The sequence below is a fragment of the Stegostoma tigrinum genome, chromosome 21, assembly GCF_030684315.1.
Source record: "Stegostoma tigrinum isolate sSteTig4 chromosome 21, sSteTig4.hap1, whole genome shotgun sequence".
NCBI classification, from domain to species: domain Eukaryota; kingdom Metazoa; phylum Chordata; class Chondrichthyes; order Orectolobiformes; family Stegostomatidae; genus Stegostoma; species Stegostoma tigrinum.
The window spans coordinates 8,290,970-8,316,820 of record NC_081374.1 but is presented as its reverse complement, the minus strand read 5'-3'; the positions used below and the strand labels follow the sequence as shown (position 1 = coordinate 8,316,820).

Sequence of the window (25,851 nt, the reverse complement as noted above, 5' to 3'; positions counted from 1 at the left end):
TGTCTTTTCCTTTGGTTGGCGGGGGGGGGGTGCAGCAACTGAAAGTGAAGATCATGAAACCAGCACCTGCACATTCATTCAGAGTAAACTGTCGATGTAATGCTGATGTCAGACTAGCAATCCAGGGATTTTGGTTAGGTACACTGGAGAGAAAGATTCAAATCACATCGTGACCACAGGCAGAGTTAACATTCAGTTAATTATTTAAAAAAGGCTTTGTTTGTGGCCAGTAGGTGGAGCACCATGTGGACACCTGCAACCCCAGGACTGAAGAAGGATCTGGGCCTGAAATGTCAGCCTTCCTGCTCCTCTGATGCTGCTTGGCCTGCTGTGTTCATCCAGCTCTACACCTTGTTATCTCAGATTCTCCAGCATCTGCAGTTCCTACAATCTCTGGTACCTCAGGACTGTTGCCTTGAAACTCATATCAACTGTTGTGGCAGTAAGAGTATGGCTAAAAGGCAGGTAGTTCATCTTTGATGATACAATATAATATAATCAAGTCATAGAACGCTTACAGTGTGAAAAGACACTATTTGTTCAACTGAGTCTGTATTAACCCTCTGAAGAGTGTCCCACCCAGACTCAGATCCCTATTCTAGCCCAACACGTCCCATGGATAACCCACCTAGCCTGCACGTCCCCTGGATACCATGGGCAATTGAGCATGGCCAATCCACTCAACATGCACATCGTTGGACTGTCAGAGGAAACAGAAGCATCTGGCAGAAACCCATGGAGACACGGGGAGAATGTACAAACTCCACACTGATAGTCACCTGAGGCTAGAATTGAACCTGGATCCCTGGAGCTGTGAGGCAGCAGTGCTAACCACTGAGCCACCGTGCTCCTCTTATTTGTTTTGTTCTTGGGCATCTCTTGAACTCTGAAATGAAGAACCAAACTTTCTCTCAGTCAACAACACTGATGTTGTGACAAATTGCACAGGATTCTTTGTCTCTATGGGACAAAGAACCCAACTGACTCATCTGGGGGACTTTGTGACAAGAACCCTGATTCTAAAGCATCAGATCACAAATGTGACAAGCTACTGTATTGAGAATCTCCAGTCACTCTGTAGTTCACAACAACGTGATAGCATTGTGAAAAGCCAGAAGAATGGAAGAAAGTTACTTCTTTCCACTTTATGCTCTGGATTGTTGAGTCACAGAATTTGTTCCTTTTTGCCCACATTTTACATCCTCCCTAGAATGTTTTGTTACGTTATCTTCTATTTGTAGAAGAACTGCAAAAGTAAGTGACGGACTGTAAAGCAGGAGCTGCAAATGGAGACAAGCGTTGCAAGGAGGGGAGGCAGAGATGGCAAAGGGGGACACATGGTCAGGAAAGGGTGCAAAAGGTCTGGAAGAGATGAGAGGGGCCATAAACTGCAGAAAACAGGTTGTAGCTTTTCAGCGAAAGAGTAGTCACTTAACTAGTAACGGGAAAATTGAGGTAATGAATTCCTTGCAAATTAATGTGGAGTTCCTGGCTTAAAGCTGCAGGAGTTCAGGAGCTAGCATTTGGTGAAAAATGTAGTGGATACTATTTTATACTATTTATATTATTATACTATTTTAATATCAAGCAGTTTTATTTGCTTAAAACTTGCCTTTATTACCACATCTAAAAGTATCATACATACTGTGAATCACTTCAGATGTGTTAAAGACAAAATGCAATGGTTCAACTGTGTCCTCGATAGTCCACAGAAAGCCTGTTTTTGATGGTGGCTTTGTTGTGTATCAAAATATGACAAGTTACTTTTAAAGCATTTGTTGATGAATTATAAATAACCAAAAGAACTGCGGATGCTGTAAATCAGAAACAAAAACAGAAATTGCTGGAAAAGCTCAGCAGGTTTGGCAGCGTCTGTGGAGAGAAATCAGAGTTAACGTTTCAGGTCTAGTGACCCTCCCTGAAAACACTTTTCCATCAATTTCTGCTTTTGTTGCTAAATTATACCCGTTACCTTGTACCACTTTAACTACTGCAATGTCTGGGCAATTTATCCTTTCCTTGTGTATTGTGGCTTTACTTTTAGTGAGATAATGACATTATGAGGAGTATTGATTAATTATAGATTCATTGAGTCGTGCAGTCATACAGCACGAAACAAACCTTTCTGTCAAACTCATCTGTACCTACCAGACATCCCAATCTGACTTAGTCCCATTTTCCAACATTGGGCCTACATCCCTCTAAAACCTTACTATAGATGGAGATAGCGCCCAAAGAGGGAGAAGAAGGATTGGATAACAGTCAGCCTGGAAGAATGAATAGCTATGAATGAGGAATGTTAGTGGCTGACAATGAATTGTGTGTAATAACAGACCATGTGATAATAAGAACCAAAACAGAAATTGCTGGAAAAGCTCTGCAGGGTTGGCAGCATCTATGAAGAGAAATCAGAGTTAATGTTTCAGATCGAGTGACCCTTCCATATGATAACAATGCCTGGCGTGTGGTCCTTGAGGTAAGGACGTGGGAGAAGGTGCTTCAAGCCCTCAGATTGTTGAACTCGACATTGGGTCCAGAATACTGTCGAGTTCCCAAGTGGAAAATGTGGTGCTGTTCTTCCAGCTTGCACAGAAAGCTGGATACCACAGTCTTACCTTAAGGTAAATCTTCTCATATTGCTGAAAGTTTGAAATGCAATGATCCTAAACACACAGAGTACGCAGTGCTGATGTAGGAATTTACCATGCCAATCTACTGAGAGTGCTTAAATAAAAATAGAAACTGCTAGAGAAACTCAGCAAGTCTGGCAGCATCTGTGGGGAGGAATCAGGGTTTCTCCAGCAATTTCTGTTTTCTTTATTGATTTTGGAGATGACTTGAATGCATTAGTTCCACACTTTTTTTTAAACAGATTCTCTAGGTTCTGAGGAAGGGTCACTGGAATGGAAATGTTAACTCAGTTTCTTCTCTGCACAAATGCTGTCAGATCAGAGATAACAAGGCGTGGAGCTGGATGAACACAGCAGGCCAAGCAGCACCAGAGGAGCAGGAAAGCTGACGTTTCGGGTCTGGACCCTTCTTCTGAAGGGTCAGCTTTCCTGCTCCGCTGATGCTGCTTGGCCTGCTGTGTTCATCCAGCTCTACACCTTGTTATCTCAGATTGTCCAGAATCTGCAGTTCCTAATATCTTTGCTGCCAGACTTACTGAGTTTATCCATTTCTCTGTTTTTTTTCTTCTTTCTCAGATTTCCAGCATCCTCAGTATTTTATTCAAATATCAACATGAGGTTTAAAAAAATTGCAAACGCCAGTAACAGAAGTTCTCATTAATCTGGGAGTTCCCAGGCAGTCACACGCCTAGGATTGGGTGGAATGAAACTTATTATTGTGTCTTTTCCAGCAAGCTCAGACATTGTAGGTGAACCGGCTTACACAGCAGGTTTCAGTACAGCGCTGGGCACTCTCTCTCTCTCTCTGCAGCGTTACAGACTCCGGGTTTTGCCCCTTTTTTGGTTCCTTGCCTTCGACTGGGCTGCAATTGAGAGGGATGGGCAGAAAGGCTCACGGTGCTATCCCGGGATGGTATTTCCCGCTGATGGTCGCCTCACTAGCTGCTCGGGGCCTGGCAGACAGCAACGAATATGAAATCCTGGCTATTTCTGACAGGACTGTGGCGAGTTGCACAGAGGACTGTTCACAGAAGGTACGATTCTCCCATGAGACGGGGGTGGGGAGCGGAATGGGGGATTCCCTCTGAATAAATATGTGGGATATATTAATATCAGGTCCAAGAGTTCAAAACTATTCCCACAGCAAGCAAACGAACAAAATCGATTGTACATCGTGGCGTTTCCCCTGCCTGTACAAGAAACATGTTTTCTGAATATGATGGAGTAATGTTGCTGCGGTTTTCAGAAACAAACCGGGGCTAGACAGAGCAAGTAGACAGAAACTGTCAGAAAAAACAGAAGTTGCTGGAAAAGCTCAGCAGGTCTGGCAGCGTCTGTGAAGAAAAAAAAAATCAAAGTTAAGTTAGCGTTTCGGGTCCGGTGACCCTTCCTCAGAATTGATAGTGGTTGGGAAAATGTCGGTTTATTTGCAGAATATAGGGTCGGTGAGGATATAAGGAGTAAACGATAAGCTACGGTTAGAGCCCAAAGAGAGCGAAGAACAGTTGTTAAGACGAAGGAGTGGAGAACGATCTGGCTAGGAGGGCGAATAGCTGGAAATGGGGACTGTTAGTGGCTAACAATGGTGGTGGGGGGGGGGGTGTAATGGTAGGCTGTGTGGTAACAAGGCCTGGTGTGTGGGGTAGGGAGCTGGGACATGGGAGAGTTTAGGCCCTAAAATTATTGAACTCAGTATTGAGACCAGAGGGCTGCAGGGTCCCCAAGTGGAAAATGAGGTACTGTTCTTCTTTCAGCCAATGCTGACCTTCTCTGGAGCATTGCAGCAAGCCTGAGATAGAGATATTGACCAGGGAACAGAGTGGCAGGCAACTGGGAAGCTCAGGATATTTTCTTCAGACAGAATGTAGGTGTTTTGCGAAGCGGTCACCAATGTGGGGGCGTCCACATTGTGAGCAGAGAACGCAGTCGACTAGATTGAGTGCAGTGTAGGTAACAAAATCAAAGTCGCTAGAAAAGCTCAGCAGGTCTGGCAGCATCTGTGGAGGAGAAAACAGAGTTAACGTTTCCGGTCCGGTGACCCTTCCTCAATACACGGTGACCCTTCCTCAGTACTGGACCCGAATCGTTAACTTTGTTTTCTCCTCTACAGATGCTGCCTGACCTGCTGAGCTTTTCCAGCAACTTTGATTTTGTTTCTGATTTACAGCATCTGCAGTTCTTTTGGTTTTTATGAAGTGTAGGTAAAGTGCTTCTCAAGGCCTGAAGACCAGGGTTCATAGGTAATATCCAAAAGGAGCAAAGATGATGTGAGGAAAATGAATTTTCACTTGATATTGAGCCCAGAAGGTCTGTTGAGATTTTGCAGCAATTCTCTGGTTTTGTTCCTAATTTCTTCAATCTATCCTCATCACAGAAGTTTCTCATCCTGAAAGCATTCTTGTAAATTATTACTTAAACATGAATAATGTGCTGGATTATGGGGAAGAGGTAGGAGAGTGGTGCTGAGTAAAATTGCTCAGAAAGCCAGTGCAGACACGATGGACTGAATAGTTTCCATCCACATCATCACAATTCCATAATCCCATGTCGCTTGCTCCAGTTAATCCAACTGTTCCAGGAGAAGCAGTTGGTTGTTCTCTGAAGTTTGAATGGACAGTGCAGACCTTCGGACAGTTAGAAAGCAGTGTTCTTCAGATAGTTTGAGGATTGTTTTTAACAAGTTAAATGAAGTGATTTGCCATTGTTGCTTCTCCTAAAGATGTCCCCGTTCTATATGAATGAGAAGGGACAAGGCTGCAATATTCTAAAGGTTACAGGAGGTGGATAAGCAACTGACTAAAACAAAGTTTAATATTTCAGCAACAGCTTACATTTAAATAGCAACCTTTTCTTCCAAAATCATGAGAGTGACTGCATTACCTGGGATCACAGGTGTTTAAATATTTAGATTGGGCAGCTGTAAATTCTTTTAAAAGGAATCAATTATTTGAAACAAAAACAGAAATTACTGGTTTGGCAGCATTTATGGAAGGTTCATCAGACACAAAATGTTAACTCTGATTTCTCTCCACAGATGCTACCAGACCTGTTTCTGATTTGCAGCATCTGCAGTTTTAATTCCTTGAAATAGTCGAATGATTGTCAGTGTGTATTATCTAAAAAAATGCAGAGCAGCTACTCAGTAAAACCCCTCCAACAGCACCTTCCAAATCTACGATTTCTACCATCTAGAAAATCGAGGGCAGCAGATACATGAGAACCACCAATAAGCCACTCTCTCTCTGTCTCTCTATCTCCACAGTACCAACCCCCCCACCCCGGCCTCCCCCCACCACCACCTCCAGTCCACTTGCCATCCTGACTTGGAAACAGATCATCATTCCTTTACTGTGGCTGGTCAAAACCCTGAAACTCGCTCACTAAAATACTATTGCTGCTCCTGCACCTCAAGGACTGTAAATGTTTAAAAAATTCACAATATGAGGATCAGGTGGCAGGAGGTAGGGATATGACTGGCTAGAGACCCCCCTGAAATTGTCTACCTTTAAAATTAGGACTGTTTGTTTGGAAATTTACTCCTTAAACCATTTTATCACCTGACGGAGGCAGGAATCCCAGTCTTGCAAAGGGTGAAAACTTTGGCATGTATTTTCATTAGTATTTTACATTCAGTTACATGGGTTTCGAACATGCTGACCACAACCCAGTGATGGGAAGTTGTGATTTCTTATCTATACTCTCCAGTCTTCAGAACATTTTGATAGACGTTTGCAGGGGTGTGGATTCATTGTAACTGGGATTATTCCAAACTCTGACTTGCTTAGCCTTAGATTACACTACTTTCACAACTGAACCGATAAGTACTTTCAAAACTAATTGTTACAAAGTGTGTCTCACAAACCTGCAGTCAGATGATTGCTGCAGCCACTTCAGTCTCATGTCATTTACATTTTAAAAACCATTCAAACTATAAAAGCCACAGGTACTCAAATTAATATTTGGAAATCAAAAAAAATGATAGTCCATATTTGACCACTATTATGACTTGTGAGGTATAGGAAATTGAAATCCAATGAAGCCTTTAAGGAATATAAAGGAAGCAGAAAACAATTTAAACTAAAATTAGGAGGGCTATAAGGGGTCAGGAAATGTCCTTGACAAGTAGGATTAAGGAGAATCCCGAAGCATTGTTGCATATAATAGGAGCAAGATGGTGGCGAGGGAAAGGGTAGGTCCACTCAAGGACAAAGGGAGGAATTTATGTGTTCAGCCAGAGGAAGTGGGCTAGGTCCTTAATGAGTACTTTGCATTAGTATTCACCAAGGAGAAGGACATGGATGATGGTAAATGAAGGGGGCTATGTTGATATTGTATGGCATGTTGACATTAGGAAAGAGGAGGTGATGTGTGTCTCGAAAAACATTCAGGTTGAAAAGTCCCCAGAGCCAGATGGGATCTATCCCACTGAGGGAAGCAATGGAGAAGATTTCTAGGGCCTTAACAGAGATCATTGTATCCTCTTTAGCCACAGACAAGATCCCACAAAAAAGCAGTGTTGCTGCTTTGTTTAAGTTCAGCAATAGGGATAATCCAGGAAATTATAGGGTTTACATCCGTGAAAGGGAAATTATTGGAAAAGTTTCTCAGGGGCAGGATTTACTCACATTTGGAAAAAGAATGGACTTATTAGGATAGTCCACACGGCTTTATGCAGAGATGACTAGTTTCACAAACTTGATTGAGATTTTTGTAGGAAGTGATAAAAATGATTAATGAGAGTAGGGCAGTGGATGTTGTCTAAATGGACTTAATTAAAGCATTTGATAAGGAAAGACCAATCAAGAAGATTAAGTCACATGAGATCCACAATGAGTTGACAAATTGGGTTCGAAATTAGTTTGCTTTATAGAAGACAGAGGGTAGTTGTGGAGGAGTGTTTTTTTTTCCTAACTGGAGGTCTGTGACCAGTGGTGTTCCTCAAGAATTAGTGCTGGGACTTCTATTTTTGCATAGGTATAAATAAGTGACTTAGTTGAAAATGTAAGTGGTCTGCTCAGTAGGATTGTAGATGACACTAAAATTGGTGGATAGTGAGGATGGTTATCAACGAATACAGTAGGGTATAGGTCAGTTGGAACGTCGGCCAGAGAAATGGCAGAAGGAGCTTAATCTGGACAAGTGGAAGTCAAATGCAACATGAAAGAACACAGTTAATGATGGGACCCTTACGAGCACTGGTATACAGAGGGATCTCGGGGTCCAAGTGCATAGCTCCCTGAAAGTAGCAACAAAAGTTGATAAGGTGGTAGAGAAGGCATATGGCATGCTTGCCTTCGTTGGTTGGGGCATTGAATATAAAAGTTGGAGAGTCATGTTGCAGCAGTATAAGACTTTAGTCAGGCCACATTTTGAGTATTGTCTGCAATTATGGCAGCCACGAAGGATGTGAGCTTTGGAGAGGGTGCAGAAGACATTTACCAGGATCTTACCTAGATTGGAGTGTATTAGCTACAAGAAGAGGGAGGGCAAACTAGATTGTTTTCACTAGTGTCAGAGGCTGAGGGGCAACGTAATAGCAATATATAAAATGGAGAGAGTTGGATAGGATGGCTAGTCACATATGAGATGTCATAAACTGGGTTTATGGTGAAGAAGAAAAGTTTAAGGGAGATGTGCAAGGGAAGATTTTTACACAAAGAGTGGCAGGTGCTCAGAACACACTTCCGAGGAAGTGGTAGAAGCAGATACATATCAAAGTTTAAGAGGTGTTTAGACAGACACATGAACAGACAGAGAATAGAGGGATGTAGACCATGTACAGGCAGATGAGCTTATTTAGAATGGCATCATGGATGACACAGGCATTGTGGGCTTAAGGCCCCATTCCTATTCTATATTGTTCTATGTTCTGTGACAATATGTTTATCCCAAATCAGAGAATTGTACAGAAGGAGCCCATTCAAGCCATCATATCTGCACTACCTCTCTGAATGAGCATTATGATTTAGTGCCTCTGAACTGGCTTTTCCCCATAACCCTGCTTAAATATTCATCCAAAACCCTCCTCCATGTCCCAATTGAACCTGCCACCCCCATACTTCGCAGCAGAACTCTCCTGTCCCTAACTATTCACAGTGTGATAACGTTTCTCCTAGACTGATTCCAGAGATAAGGGGTGTGCCTTATGAGGATGGTTTGAGCAGTTAGGCTGCAGTTTAGAAGAAGAGATCTCATCCAGGTATGCAACATATCTCGTCATAGTTGGAAGATAATTACCAGTAGCTCTGTAATTTCCACACACTTCCTTCAATATTCTTGAATGCATCTCATCTGGTCCCAATGTTTTGTCAACTTTAAACACAGACACCCTATCCTATATCTCCTCACCAATTTTAAACCCTTTCAGTGAATGAGTTCCCTCACCATGGCCCAGGCAGCGTCACCTTTCTCATTGAAGACAGATGCAGAATATCAATTTAATATCTCAACCTCTGCCTCCCACTTTGTGATCCCTAATTGCCCCATTCTATTACCTTATTCTATTACATTTTTACTATTTAGGTGCCAATAGAAGACTTCGGAATTCCTCTCACTGCTGATCTCTATTCATAATCCCTCTTTACTACTTTTGTTCACATTTTCACCTCCCTTTTGAACTTTCTGCACTCACCTTTTTCTCAATCATATTTTCTACCTGGCGCTTTTCATATGCACAGTTTTTTCTGCTTTATCTTAATCTGTATCTCATTTTTTCACCCAGGGACGGTTGGATTTGATTGCTATGCCTTTTCCTTTTGATGGAATACACTTCAGCTGTGTTTCAACCATCTTTTCTTTGAATGTCATAGAGGCATAGAATTGTACAACACGGAAACACAAGATATCCTAATTTCATCTAGACCCATTTACCAGCATTTGGCCCATATCCCCCTAAATGCTTCTGATTCATGTACCCCTCCAGATGCTTTTTAAATGTTGTAATTGTACCAGTCATCACTACTTCCTCTGGCAGTTCATTACGTACATGCACCAGCCTCTGTGCGAAAAAGTTGCCCCTTAGGTTCCTTATAAAGTGATTCAAAAATAGGAGGAACTGCAGATGCTGGAGAATCTGAGATAACAAGGTGTAGAGCTGGATGAACACAGCAGGCCAAGCAGCATCAGAGGAACACAAAAGCTGATGTTTTGGGTCTGGACCGTTCTTCAAAAATGGGGGAGGGGAAGGGAATTCTGAAGTGAATAGGGAGAGAGGGGGAGGTGGATGGAAGGTGGATAAAGGAGAAGATAGGTGGAGAGGAGACAGACTGGTCAAAGAGGCGGGGATGGAGCCAGTAAAGGTGAGTGTAGGTGGGAGTTCAGGAGGGGAAGGTCAGTCCAGGGAGGATGGACAGGTCAAGGAGGTGGGATGAGGCTGGTAGGTAGGAGATGGGGTTGAGCTTGAGGTGGGAGGAGTGGATAGATGGGAGGAAGAATAGGTTGGGGAGGCAGGGATGGCTGGGCTGGTTTTTGGATGTGGTCGGGGGAGGGGAGATTTTGAAGCTGGTGAAGTCCACATTGCTGCCATTGGGCTGCAGGATTCCCAAGCGAAATATGAGTTGCTGTTCCTGCAACCTTCGGGTGGCATCATTGTGGCACTGCATGAGGCCCAGGATGGACTCATTTTTTTAAGGACCACAACTTCCCCTCCCTCCACAGTGGTTGAAAACACCCTCAACCATGTCTCTCACATTACCCACAACTCATCCCTCACACCCACCTCCCCACAATAACAACCAAAACAGAATCCCCCTCATCCTCACGCACCATCCCACCAACCTCCGGATCCAGCTTCCGACACTTCTGCCATCTGCAATCCAACCCCACCACCAAAGACATTTTGCTCTCCCCACCCTTATCTGCTTTCCAGAGGGACCACTCTCTCCGCGACTCCCTTGTCCGCTCCCAGCCCCGCCACACCCGGCACTTTTCTCTGCAACCACAGGAAGTGCTGCCCCTACACCTCCTCCCTCATGCCCATCCCAGGCCCCAAGAAGACCTTTCACATCAAACAGTTGTTCACCTGCACATCTGCTAATATGGTATACTGTATCCGCTGTTCCCGATGTGGCCTCCTCTACACTGGGGAAACCAAACAGAGGAACACCTACACTTGGTTTGCGACAAACAACTGCACCTCCCAGTCACGAACTATTTCAACTCCCCCTCCCATTCCTCAGATGACATGTCCCTCCTGGGCCTCCTGCATTGCATAATGATGCCACCCGAAGGTTGCAGGAACAGCACCTCACATTCCGCTTGGGAACCCTGCAGCCCAATGGTATCAATGTGGATTTCACAAGCGCCAAAATCTACTCTCCCCCTCCTGCATCCCAGAACCAGCCCAGCTCGTCACCACCTCCCAAACCTATCCTTCCGCTCACCTGACCCCTCCTCCCACCTCAAACCCCACCCTCATCTCCTACCAACCAACCTCATCCCGCCCCCTTGACCTGTCCGTCTTCCCTGGACTGACCGATCCCCTCCCTAACTCCCCACCTACACTCACCTTTACTGGCTCCATCCCGCCCCTTTGACCAGTCTGTCTCCTCTCCACCTATCTTCTCCTCTATCCATCTTCTATCCACCTCCCCCTCTCTCCCTATTCATTTCAGAATCCCCTTGCCCTCCCCCATTTCTGAGGAAGGGTCTAGACCCGAAACGTCAGCTTTCGTGCTGCTCTGTTGCTGCTTAGCCTAGTGTGTTCATCCAGCTCTACACCTTGTTATCTCACGTTCCTTTTAAATCTTTGTCTTCTTACCTTTTAACCTGAGCCCCTTCAATCCCGGCAACATCTTTTTAAATCTTTTCTGAATGCTCTCAAATTTATCAGCATCTAACCTGCAGCAGGGAACCCACATTTGAAAGCAGTATTCTAAAAGTTGTCCCATTGAAGTCAGATCTTCATCAGTTAATTATAGTTACGTCACTCTGGATTGATCTTTGTCCTTTACTTCCATCATCCTAAACCTTCTGATAGAAATCTCACCCCCCTAACTGCTCCCTTCACTGAAACACAAATTACTTGGACCACATTGTTCCCAAAAACCAGGCCGAATAGCTTATACACATATACTTCTGTATTGCAATGAAATTTTCTTAAATTGTCATTCTCTTGGAAATTGAGAATGGGAATGTTTTCATATTTCCTCTGATGTTAAGTGAATTTTCCAACAGCTAGTCCTAAATTGGATATTTATGTAGACACTCCTTGTATTCTGATTAAGGAGCTTTCGCAGTTCTCTCTTAACCGCTGCAAAAGAGAAAAGCCCAGGTCAAATCAAATCATATCCTGTTAACAGGCATGGAAATTACAACATAGTAGGAGGCCAATTGGCCCATCATGGCTGTGTTGAACTCTCCAAATGTAGCACTGTAATCCAGTTGAATTCTTTTCACAGCTACCAAATTTTAAGAAGTTACCACAAGTCCTATGTACGTGTCAGTAAGAGAATGTAAAAGGTGACAGATAGACTACTGCTTTCTCAATCATGGTGTTAGCTATAACAGCACTGTGTGGGCTCAGGTGCTTTCGTCCCTTGTTTGTTCACAGAATGTGAGCATCACCAGCAATGTCCACTTTCCTCTCTCCCTTTTGGCTGGACGGCCAGATCGGGGTCAAAGCATGAGACATGTTTTAAAAGTCTTCTTTTCACTGGATATGGGCATCGCTGGCTGGCCCAGCATTTATTGTCCATCCTTAGTTGCCTTTGAGAAGGTGTTGGTGAGCTGCCTTCTTGAACCACTGCAGCCCGTATACTAGATAAACCCACTGTGTTGAGGAGGGGAGTTCAGGATGGTGAGTGGCTTGGAGGGGAACTCGCAGGGGGAGTCCCCACATATTTATGGCCCTTGTCCTTCCAGATGGTAAAGGTCACACAGGCTTGTGAGGTGCTGCTGAAGGAGCCTTGGTGAGCTCGTGCATTGTGTAGATCGTACACACTGCTGCTATTGAGCACAAATGGTGTAATGAAATAATGGATGGTTCACTGTGCACTTATCTGCTGCTGTGCTCCCTCCATTATAGCAGTGCATATGCTTCATTGGCTGCAAAGAACCTTGAGACATCCACTGTAAAGAAAGGTGCTACGCAAATGCAAGTCTTTGCTATTTGTAAACTCTAAAGCACCCAAGGGAACCCGGGGATGGGCAATAAATGCTGGCTTAGCTAGTGACACCCCATACTCTTGAGCGAGTAAAAATACTTGATGATTTCAACAATGTGTCGCTGAACTCCCACACCCTAGCCAATAGGTAAAGCCCTGACTAATGGATACAGTCTGGAATAAATGGAGAACTGAGAGTTGTAATAGATCTAACATGCTGGCTGTCATTTGTGTCTTTACAGAATCTTCCCTGCCGTGTTATTAAAGGTAGGTTTGGCAGTGAGCTTATTTACACTTTCTTTTCTTCGTAAAAATAATATGGGGTTAATTACTCTGTCAAACATTGAGGTTGAAGAATACACACCTGTTCATATTAAATTCTCACCCAATTCTCATTCTCACTCAGAGAAAAGCCAGTGAGAGATTCGCCAGCTGTTTTACATTACCTCACATTCACACATCATTTCTAGTGAAATTAAGAGAGCCTTCTCTTTATCAGAATCACTAATAAAATGATCAGCAGAAAGGGAACGTGAGCAAAATCAAGCAAGGAAGCAACTCCTAAGAAGTGTGTTTCACCACAAAAGGAGATGATGGAGTGTCTGAAAGTGACTTACTTGCTGTCCGTGAAACAGGGGAGATACATAGAGAATCCAAGATAACAAAGTGTGGAGCTGGATGAACACAGCAGGCCAAGCAGCATCTCAGGAGCACAAAAGCTGACGTTTCAGGCCTAGACCCGTCAGCTTTTGTGCTCCTGAGATGCTGCTTGGCCTGCTGTGTTCATCCAGCCTCACATTTTATTATCTTGGATTCTCCAGCATCTGCAGTTCCCATTATCACCAATATAATCAAAGTCCCCTCCCACCTAAATAGTAGGGTGACACGGTGGCTCAGTGGTTAGCACTGCAGCCTCACAGCGCCAGGGACACGGGTTCGCTTCCAGCCTCAGGTGACTGTCTGTGTGGAGTTTGCACATTCTCCCCGTGTCTGCGTGGGTTCCCTCCGGGTGCTCCGGTTTCCTCCCACAGTCCAAAGATGTGCAGGCTAAGTGGATTGGCTATGCTAAATTGCCCGTAGTGTTCAGGGGTGTGTGGCATATTAGGCGGATGGGTCTGAGTGGGATGCTTCAAGGGGCGGTATAGACTTGTTGGGCCAAAGGGCCTGTTTCCACACTGTAGGGAATCTAATCAATTATACTCTCTTCCACCCTCTTCTGCTGGGCAGAAGATATAAAAATATTTTTAAAACCAACAGATTCAAGAACAGCTTCTTTCCCACAGTTATCAGACTTTTGAACAGACCTCTCAAGCGTTATTATTGGTCCCTCTGCACCTTCTTTTGCAGCTGTAACACTGTACACTGCATGCTGTTCTATGACCCTGATGCACTATGCTTGTACCATCTGACTGAATAGCATGCATAACAACACTTTTCACTGTATTGTAGTACATGTCTATGTGGAGTTTGCACATTTCCAACAGGTGCTCTGGTTTCCCCCACAGTCCAAACATATGCAAGTCAGTTTGATTGGCCATACTAAATTACCCATAGTGTTCAGGGATGTGGAGGTTAGTTGTGTTAGCCATTGGAAATGCAGGGTTACAGGAGAGAGGGTAGGAGAATGGGTCGGGGTGGGATGCTCTTTAGAGCATCAGTGTGCACTTATGGGGCCAAATGGCCTGTTTCCATGCTCTAGGGATCCTATTCTATTCTATGTGACAACAACAAATCAATCAATGAATATTCTTTATTACCCTGATCCAACAAAAATCCAAGAGATTCAGTTTTGACATTTTCAATTGGCTCATCAACAGCCTTTTTGTGGGAGAGAGTTCTGGACCTCAAGATATTTTTCGTGAAGAGGTGCAATTCTGATCCTAACTCTTGATTTTAAAATTATGCCCCCTTCTAATGGTTATTTTGAACCTCATAATTCAGTCACACTGTTATCTAGCCTTGTGGGAATGCAAATCTAGTCTAAGCAACGGGGAGGGGTTTAAGGTTGCACTTGAGTGAGGATCAAACACTCCTGTTTGACCTTTTTGTCTTTATTTCACTAGGCAACTGTCTGCCCAAGTACCATGACACTTGGCTTCTCTCACCACCTCGAAACATGGATATACACATTGTTCTGCTGAAGGGGGTCGGACCAGTGCTAGAGATCAACTTCACCTATTCAGCTGATGGTAAACCATTTCTCTCTCCCTTCATTCTCTCACAGGACATGAGAAACCAGCATTTGATGCCCATCCCTATTTGCCTTTCAGCCAGTTGGATTGTTAGGCTTCTTCAGGGGAATGTTAATGGTCCACCACATTGTTGTGGATCTGAAGCCAAGGCAAAAGTTCCTTTCCTAAAGAGCATTAGTGATCAATGACCATTGTCATGATTTGGGCCCAATTCTGAGCTGATCTTTATATTCTATACATACCCATTGGATTTGAAATTTGTCAGCATCACGGATGGGATTTGAACCTGTATCACTAGCTCATGGTCCTGGGTCTTGGGATTCCCAACCCACTATACCACCGTCCTCCCCAAAATGATATAAAGAAGAAGCCTTTCCAAATGTCACCTACACATCTTGCTACAAATTTGCCGAATTCCTTGCAATCCAAATATTCACATTACCTTTGTCTAGATACTCCTGTAGTGATTGTAACCAGGTCAGCCAGGTGGACCTCATACAATATGAGTTCCCTGATTGGGACTGTCAATCAGGAAGCACTGGCTGACACATGTAATCAGAAGGAGTTCTGTTCACTCTGACAGCTGGCTCTCAGGGAGCTGGACCTGTGTCAAGGACTCTCCACGTGCAAGTAAAGGGTGACTTGGTGATAGGATATCAGCCTCTGTGGAGTTATTTCAACGTCAACCCACCAACTTCAGGCATGACCCCCCGGCACTACAGGTGCAACAAAATAGGGGAAAAAGAAAGAGTTTGGCATGAGGTACTGATGCTGTTTTGATGAGCGAGTGCAGGCACAATGAGCTGGATGACCTCCTTCTGCTAAAGGTGACAACGTTGTTCATTGTCTTTAATATGTTGTGCATTGTGGAATGTAATAGATGTTACTTTTTTTTAGTGTAGCCTGTCATTTTCTTTTCTTTGTTCCTTCCTTGGCTATGGGCATTACCGACAGGGAGAAAATTTGTTGCCCATCCCAATTGTCCTTGAACAGATTTCTCGGTTATGACAATTAGAGTCATGGAGATGTACAGCAGGGGAACAGATCCTTTGGCCCATCTCATCCATGCTGACCAGATATCCTAAATTAATCTAGTCCCATTTGCCAGCATTTGGCCTTTATCCCTCTGAACCCTTCCTATTCTTGTACCCACCCAGATGCCTTTTAAATGCTGTAATTGTACCAGCCTCCACCACCTTATCTGGCAAATTGTTCCATATACGCACCATCCTCTGTATGAAAAAGTTGCCGCTGAGGCCCCTTTTAAATCTTTCCCCTCTCACCTTAAACCTATGCCCTCTGGTTTTCGACTCCCCTACTCTGGGAAAAAGAACTTGGCTTTTCACCCTATCCTTGCCCCTCATGATTTTATAAACCTCTATAAAGTTACCTCTCAGCCTCCGACACTCCAGGGAAAATAGCCCCAGCCTATTCAGCCTCTCCCTGTAGCTCAAGCCCTTCAACTCTGGCAACATCCTTGTAGATCTTTTCTGAACCCTTTCAAGTTTCACGGCATCATTTCTAGCAGAGGGACCAGAATTGAATGCAGTATTTCAAAAGTGGCCTAACCAATGTCCCGTACAGCTGCAACATAACCTCTTAACTCCTATTCTCAATGTACTGACCAATAAAGGCAAGTATACCAAACACCTCCATCGCTACCCTGTCTGCTTGTGACTTCACCAAGGGCCTAGAATCTCTCCAGCATCTCTTACTATTGCAGAGCATTTCCAATCCCTGCCCAAGTTTAAACGCTGGTCTGTGACCCGAATCCCGCCACCCAACACTACTTACTTTACGCTTATTCAGTTCTGATAAAGGGTCACTGGACTCGAAGCATTAGCTTTGCTTTCTCACTCCACAGATGCTGCCAGACCTGCTGAGTTTCTCCAGCAACTTTTGTCTTTGCTTTCTTTGTACTTTACTCAGTAACTTCAGAGAATGGTGCAATTAGAATGAGAATGAGAATTAGAATTAGACTTAGATGTTACTGTCACATATATCAGTACAGGGATGCGGGAATACAGTGAAAAGTGTACAATGTTGCCTTTCCTGGCACCATCTTAGATACCAAGGTACACAGATACAAAATCTCAGGGACAAAGTAGAAAAATAAGGAAATAAAGTTTAAAATTCAACATTAAAGTCCTTTTTTAGTATAAAGTAGAAAAATAAAGAAATAAAGTTACAAGTTCAACACAACAGTCCCTTCTTAAGTGCTAGCCATACTGGGCTCACACTCCCCGCAAAGGTTTGATCTTCTCAGTACTCAATACCACCACAGGTTCTGCAAAACTTCAGGCTCACTCTCCTCTGGATTGGGCTCGATCTCCTTCACGCTGGGCTCTCTTCTCTCTCTCTCTCTCCCCCTCATGCTGTCACTCTCCCCAGCTCTCTCTCTCACTCTCCCCCACAATGGGCTCGCAGTCCACTGCGCTGCACCAAAATTGACCTCCCGCCACCAGGGCAAAACATTGCCTCAGGCACCCTGGACACCTTGAAACCACTGATCTCTCTACAGAAGGTAGTTGGAATGTTGAGGTGGGTATGTAATGTTCAGTAGACATGGCAGGTTACTCTGCTGCCTTCATGATCCTCGTCATTCAGGCAAAGTCAGAACTGAGCTTTGAACTCCACACTGATTTCCCACAGGATGTCAATCTAATGTAAGAATGTACAAATAGGCCCAGAAGCCAGCTCCTTGAGCCTGCTCCTTAACTTAAGAAGACCTTGACTGAGCTGCTACATCGACTCTACTTTCCCGTCCAATCCCCAGATCCTTGATTCACTTATTATCCAGAATCCTATTGCTGCCAGTCTCGACCGTACTCAGAGACTGAGCATTCACAGATAAGTTGTAAAGATTCACAGCCGTGGACATGAATGGGATGAGAGGTAGAGGTGAGGAGATAGACACGGAAAAAGCAGCTTCTTTCCCGAATTTTGTTCCAGCCTGAGCGAGGATGTGAGACTCCCAAGGTGGAACAGTCAGGTGATTGAACGGGAGAGAATGAAATAAAGGAGAATGACCAGATAAAATCCTCTCTCACTGGCTTTCAAACTTTTCTTCTTAGCAAATCTAATTTCCATCAATAAGACGGTGATTGCCATTTCTCAAGTGGGCTCGGTACAGTGTGTAACATACTGGTACATCAATGGATTCCCAGCACAGACTAACTACAAAGGAGAACTGGTCAGTAGCAATTCCTTTATTGATTCATTTCTCTGCCTCCTGTTCTCTCAGTGGGTAGCTATAGCACACCTTCGGCTCATTGACACGCTCATGGAATTCCAACAGTGTGGAAGCAGGCTTTCTGGCCCATCAGGTCCATACTGGCCCTGTGAAGTGCATCCCGCACAGCCCCATCCACTGTTCTATAACCATCCCGGAACACTATGGGCAATTTAGCACGGACAATCCACCTAACCAGCATATCATTGGTCTGTGGGAGGAAGCCGGAGCACCCAGCGGGGACCCACACAGACACAGGGAGAATGTCACCTGACGATGGAATCCAACCCGGGTTTGGTATTTTGGTAAATTAGAAGAGAGGAGGCCTGACGTGATCTGTAATCTTTTCTGTCCTAGTGGAGTCTGACATATCACAGCTGCCATCGGCTGAAACCTGCACAGCTTCTGTCCATTAATATCTACAGCATCCCACCCACAGAGGTCCTGGTGAAGAATATTCGCTTACCAGGTGAGAGTCTCAAGACTGGATCTGAACACTTTTAACAACAAATATCTTCAGTCCCTGAACTGAGCAAAGTCAGGTTACAATATTTATTTAGGCATGTCCCTGGACTGTCAATTGAAGGCACCTTGCATGTGACAAACAATCACAATAAGATCATAGACCATAAGATATATGAGCAGAATTTAGGCCATTCGGCCCATCGAGTCTGCTCCACCATTAAAGCATGGCAGATAAGTTTCTCAACTCCATTCTCCTGCCTTCTTCCAGTAACCCTTGATCCGTTGGCAATCAAGAACCTATCTACTCAATGTCAATGGCCTCTACAGTCTTCTGTGGCAATGAATTCCATAAATTTACTACTCTCTGGCTGAAGAAGTTTCTCTTTATCTCTGTTCTGGAGGGTCTTTCCTTTACCCTAAGGTTGTAACCTCAGGTCCTGGTCTCTCCTGGCAATGGAAATATCTTCCCAACATCCACTCTGTCCAGACTGTTCAGTATTCTGTAAGTTTCAATAAGATCCCCGTTCATCCTTCTAAACTCTAACGAGTCTAGAGCCAGAGTCCTCAAACATTCTTCATGTGTTAAGCCTTTCATTCCTGGGGCCATTCTCGTGAACCTCCTCTGGACCTGCTCCAGGGCCAGTACATCCTTCCTGAGGAATAGGGCCCAAAATTGCTCACACGACTCGAAGCATGGCCTGACCAGAGCTTTATAAAGCGTCAGAAGTACATCCCTGGTTTTATATTCTAGTCCTCTCAAAATAAATGCCAACATTGCATTTGCCTTCCTAACTACCAACTCAATCTGCAAGTTTACCGTAAGAAAATCTCGGTCTAGGACTCCCAAGTACCTTTGCACTTCAGATTTCTGAATTTTTAGAAAGTAGAAAATAGAAAATAGTCAATGCGTCTCTTCCTACCAAAGTGCACAACTTCACACTTTTCCCACATTGTATTCAGTCAGTCGAGTGGACGTATTGGTCATAACATTGGACCATACGATGCTAAGGGGGTGACATCGGGTTGTGTCATTTCATTGTGTGGTATCTAGTCATATGTGGCATTTAGAGAAGTGAACTGATCCAGCTGAGAAGGAAACTATTCAGCCCATCTCGCCTGAATCAGGTAAAAGTTTCAAAAAATGGCACAGCCCCTGTCCCCAGTACCCCGAATATCCCCACCTCCAGGCAGTATCCACCTGACCAAGGAATGATCCAGCTCTGTGAAATTGGCGTGGAACGAATCAATCATGTGACATCTGATCACATGCCGGCAGCCTGCCATCTCATTGAATTTGAGTATCATCATAAAAAGACACATTTTAGCAAAGTTTTTCATCTTGCACTCATCAAGTCAATTCACAAGAATACCAATCAGGGGGAAAGCCAGCATTTGCATCAACATTATCACCTTGAACTGGTGTTCTTGCAAATTGTTCTGACATGTTCATGATGAAAGGCCTCAGCAAAATGCAGGTGGTTCCCGGGCTGCAAATGGCTTCTGTTCTCCAATCCTTTTGTAAGTTAATTGTACACAAGTTGAGACACAATGCAGGACACTGGAAAGCAGCTTTTTGTAAGTCCAGGAACCGTTCATATGTCAGTTTCCAGCATCTACTCAAGTTCTCGAATACAAAATGATAATTTATTATCTAAAGACTGGGTCGAGTGTAATGATGCATTGGCCTGCAGTTTCACCTGTACTACTTCCACACACACCTCATGCTGTAGGCTCTGCACTTCTTCCTATCAGGTTGGCACTGTGCCTGAGAGATTAATTTTCCATTCTTGGAGGTTCTGGATACTGTAGGATAGATAGAAAGCCTAACACCACTGCTAGGTCTCCCCAAAAAATGCAATTGGTCGCAGCAGGGGAATGAACTCTCAGCAATGGCTCAGTTGGTAGAACTCTTGGAGTCTCCGGTTTCAGGCTTTCAGTATAAAAGCCAAGTCAGCACAGTGCTAAGGAAGCGGTGCTATTTTTTAGAGGAGCTGCTAAACCACACTCTGTCTGGGCCTCCTTGCCATTTGGAACTCTTTGCCACAGACATCTGTGGGGCATATTTATGGTTGAGTTAGATTCTTAGTCAATATGGGAATCAAGGATTTGTGGGAAAGGGCAGAAAAGTAGACATGAGGAGCGTTGGATCAGTCATGATTCTAGTAAATGGCAGAGCAGGCTGAAGGGGCTGAATGGCATACTCCAGTTCCTATTTCTGATAGCCTTATGGCCTATCTGTCTGCTTTCATGTATGTAAAGGAACTGTTTTGAAGAAAAGAAGATGTAGTGATTGGAATGAGGACCAAGTGGATCTCATTGACTATGAGGCCCTTGATTGGAGCTGTTAACCTGGGCCAATTGTGGAGCCCTGGCTGACAGGTCTAAACAGGAACCTCAGAGAGTCTCCTCACTCTAGAAACGAGTTCTGAGCAAGCTAGTCAGAGTCCATGGACTATGCACATGTAAATTAAAGGTGCCTTGGTGATGGGATAGCTGCCTCCTTGGAGTTATTTTAGGAGGGAATCTCTCCCCAGTGCCCTGACGATACATAAGCCTCAATCAACAAGACAAACTCCATATGTCTAACATGACCTCATTGCTGTTTGTGGGAACTTGCTGTGCACAATTGACTGCTGCATCTCCTCCATCACAGCAGTGATTACATTTGAAAAGAGTTCCTTGGCACTAAAGCACTTTGAAGTGTGCAGAGTTCAGGAAAAGCACTGTATAAATGCAGTTCTTTTACCTATTTTTACTTGTACACAAAACATTTAAGGCTGAACCTCTCTGACTGAAGTTAGTTTGGGAAGAACAATGTTCAAACATCTGTTTGCGTTAGGTTGTGCAGTTATTCCAAAATTAAACTATTGGAATAACATGATTGATTGCACTTCAGTACGAACGCATGGTATTCATAAAATATCTTCTAGTTGCTGTTGTTTAGATTGTATGCTATTTAAAGCACTGTTGGATAATTTTACTCTGTTAGAAATATGATACTGTATACATTCATGTTGTTGGTTTTCTCTGCCAATATGTTTCTGGTCTGTGTCTGGAAATTTTGCATGCAATATATGTATCCAGGATAGAATGTTGGGTTCCATCCAATATTAAGTAGACATTTAAATTGCTACTGTCGTCTCATGCATGGTTTCAAGCAAACACAGAGTAAACACTTCAACTTAATAATTAATAGTCAGACAGGTTTTACAAGTATTGAAATGTTTCTGATCTTATCACAACCTTTCTCAGCCCATCAACAAACTCAACTAACTTTATATATAGCATGCCAAGAATTGAGATTACCTCAGAGCCAAGTCACTCTTTTGTGGGGCATAGGTGTCGCTGGCTGGGCCGGCATTTATTGCCCATCCCTAGTTGCTGTTGACAAGGTTGTCGCGAGCTGCCTTTTTGAGCCGCTGCAGTCCATGTGCTGTAGGTAGAACCACAATGCCCTTAGGGACGGAATTGCAGGATTTTGACCCAGTGGCACTGAAGGAACAGGGATATATTTCCAAGTCAGGATGGTGAGTAGCTCGGAAGGGAACTTGTTAGCAGTGGTGTTCCCATATCTCTGTTGTCCTTGTCATTCTAGATGGTAGAATTGACAGATTCAGAAGGTGCTTTTTAATGAGCCTTGGTGAGCTGGTGCCCTTCATCTTGGAGAGGGCACACCATGTGAGCTGATGAGGGATGGAGTGAAATTAAAGTTAATCTTAAGTTATGTTACCACATTTCAAATACCAGCTCATCAATATGAGCCTGGGGCAAGCACAGGTCAGAGTAACAGGGAAAATGCATCTTAATAGATATCAAGTTCCCATGCATGCTGATCTACATTGGTTCCTGCTTAGTAAGCCTCTTGACCCTCATGTTTAAAACCGTCCATGGCTTCACTTCCAACCTCATCTCTGTAACCTATAACTTTTGGAGGCCCCTGTGTTCTATCATCACAGGTGTCTTGTGCATTGGCCACTTTTTTGTCTTACTATTGGTGGCTTCATGGGCCTGTGCCTGTGAAATTCCCTTGCCTAAATGTTACTGCCTCTCTACTTTGTTTTCCTCCTGTAAGGCGCAGTTTAAAACTTCCTTCTATTGACCAATCTTTGAATCGCCTCTCCGCATAATTATTTCTTTAACTTGGAGTCAACTACCCTCGATTAATGACATTTGAGTGAAGCATGAAATTGGAGGCCCCTTCGATGATCTCACCGGCTACACCCCAAGGTTTTGGACCTGTGTGGGACAAACAATAACTTGCATTCACATAGTGCCTGTAAGAGGTATTCCAATGTGTTCTGCAGGGGTGTGCCAAACAAAAATTGAAATCAAGCCGCACAAGGGAGTATTAGAACAGGTGTTCTAACGGTGCATAGGAAAGGTAGCTTTATTTAAGAAAGAGAGGGGAGGGGGGTGGAGGGGTTTACATTTTGGAGAGTGGCGTTGGTTATTTCAGAGCTAAGGTTCTAGTCTGCTTAAAGTGTGACCAGCAAATTATGAAACAATGAAAATTGAAGATAGCAAAGCAGCCAAGGGAAGTGGGCAAAGATCAGGAAAGTGAAGATGAGATAAACCATCTACAATCTGAAAGAATTTCAGAGCAGATTCAAGCAACCATTTTATTTTTTATTCACCCATGGTATTTCAGAGTCACTATTAAGCCTGGCCATTATTACCTGTCCCTAGAGGATCAGTGTGGACTAGTTGGGCCAAAGGGCCTGTTTCCACACTGTAGCGATTTTATGATGATTCTAGTTGGCCCTGCTGAATGGCTTGCTAAGCCACATCAGAGTAACTAGAGCACTGTGGGTGTGGACTCACTGAAAGATCAGATTGGATAAGGAGAGCAGACTTCCTTACCTGAGGAATGTTACTGAAGGATATGTTTTTAGAACAATAAGGTAGTTTTATGATCACCATTACTAGGGCTATCTTTTTTAATTCCAGATGTGGTTATTAGGGTGGCTATATTTTCAAAATTCAAAACCAAAACACGTTGAAAAACTATGGGAAGGTGAAGGCTGGTGAGGAGACAGAGAAAATGTCAAGACAGCACCAGATCAGCACCAGAGAGCATAATTTATCATCTTTATATGATGAAAATTACAGGAAGATATCACTCTTTAGGCAGGAAAATGGAGCTTGGATCCAATGGTGCTTCTTGATTTAATTTGATTTGATTTATGGTTGTCACATGGAACCAAGAGCAGTGAAAAGTTGAGTTTTGTATGTAGTACAGACACATCATAACATACAAGGACATACAGATCATAGGATGTTTAGACAGAGCGAAGTATACAAGGTTATAGCTGCACAGGAGGTGCAAAAAAGCAAGATCAACATTCGATTTGAAATTAAAGAGATCCATTCAGTCTAATAACAGCAGGGAAGAAGCTGTTCTTGAACCTGCTGGTGCATGTGTTTAGGCTTCTGTATCTTCTGCCTGATGGAAGAGATTGCAGGAGAGTATTACTAAGATGGGAGGTGTCTTTGATGATGTTGGCTGACTTTCTGCAGCAATAAGAAGTGTAGGTGGAGTCCGTGGATGGGAGCTTGGCTTCCATGATGGTGTGGGCTGTGTTAACAACTTTCTGTAGTTCTACAAAATAAGTTGACTTTTGGGTCTTAGTCTATAAATATATGAATATTGATATGACTGTTGTCGGCTCCGGTTGTACCCTGTGACAAGCTCACATAGAAATTCCAATTCCATGGCCAAAAACTGTTGGTGAGTAAATGCCCATTTTTAAATAAATGTTATAGAAAGCTCAGTTGGCCGGACAACTGGTTTGTGATACAGAGGGATTCCAACAGTGTGGGTTCAATTCCTGCACCAGCTGTGAAGGACTCATCTTCAACTCTCTCCTCACCTGTGGCAGGTTCATCCATCGCTGTCTGATTTAGAGAGTGAGACTGTGGTGAATTTACTTTGTATAAAGTCGAGGTGCAAGGCAGAGTTGAGGAGACAGGGCATGGAATGGGAGCACAGATTTTTCTGCTATAATGCGTGTTTTATTAATGCAAATTGGCTGTAATGCAACTGATGAACAGTGGAAGTAGGAACTGCAGATGCTGGAGTATCTGAGATAACAAGGTGTAGAACTGGATGAACACAGCTGGCCATGCAGCATCAGAGGAGCAGGAAGGCTGACGTTTCGGAAGAAGGGCCTAGGCCCAAAATATCAGCCTTCCTGCTCCTCTGATGCTGCTTGGCCTGTTGTGTTCATCCAGCTCTATATGTTGTTATCTCTGATGAGCAGTGGATGTTGTTTGGATAATGTGAACTTTCCACTGTATAGGTATAGCGATTTCCCAGTAACACAATTTTCTATAGTGGTTTTCTATAGCACAAGGTCACACAAGAATCTAACTATCGTGTTATAGGAGAACTACCTGTAATTTTATAAACCTCCATTAGGTCACCCCTCTGCTTATGTCTTAAAAGTCCCAGTCTATTCAACCCTCCCTATAGCTCAAACTCTTTAGTCTTGGCCACATTCTTCTAAATATTTACTGCACCCTCTCAAGTTTAACATTCTTCCTCTAGTAGGGTGACCTGAATTGTACTCAGTATTCTAAGAATGGCCTCACTAGTTTCCTGTACAGCCGCAACATGATGTCCCAACTCCTATAGTCGATTTCCTGACCAGTGAAGGCAAGTGTGCCAAATGCTGTCTTCACCACCCTGTCTTACCTGCAACTCCAGATTTTTCCGGAAGTATGATTCCCAGAACTGAACACTGTCATCAGGATGTGGTTAAATCGGGGCTTTACAGATGTTATGTTCCTGCATAACCAGCCACAACTGTTCGCCTTGAGCTGGGTCCTGTCCAATAAACATATGTAATGGTGCTAATTACATTCAAGGCCATCATTGGAACAATTTCTCACTTCATCCTGGGAAATTCCGTTTCCAGCTAGCTGGGCTATGAGGAGAGGTTGCAGACTCCGAAATCTTTGAGAGAGTTGAGGATGGGATGTGATCATGTTGAAGTGCTAAAAGGTATGTATGAGATCAACGTGAGGGGAACTTTCTCTGGGATCTCTCAATTGACTGACACAGCCTGTGCAAAAACCTCACATGGAGATCCCGAAGGGGGTGCCTGGTGTCAGTAATTAATGCCGTTGGAGATTCTAAATCACAACATGGCAGCAGGATGTTGTTTGCGGGGGTGGGGGGGGGGGGGGGCAGTAGTAGTGATTGTAAGAGTGGGTGAAATTTGCCCTCA

General features: G+C 43.8%; 1 protein-coding gene across 1 annotated transcript in view; it reads left to right on the top strand.

Moving 5' to 3' along the window:
* Positions 1-3,508: 3,508 nt before the first annotated feature.
* Positions 3,509-25,851, top strand: part of LOC125462650 (uncharacterized) — a 69,732-nt gene continuing 47,389 nt past the window's right edge. Inside the window, exons 1-5 of the mRNA XM_059653207.1 lie at positions 3,509-3,664; positions 12,976-13,000; positions 14,797-14,922; positions 18,000-18,118; positions 18,515-18,626. Of these exons, the coding sequence (XP_059509190.1) occupies positions 3,509-3,664; positions 12,976-13,000; positions 14,797-14,922; positions 18,000-18,118; positions 18,515-18,626 (538 nt within the window). The remainder of the gene's footprint in view (positions 3,665-12,975; positions 13,001-14,796; positions 14,923-17,999; positions 18,119-18,514; positions 18,627-25,851) is intronic.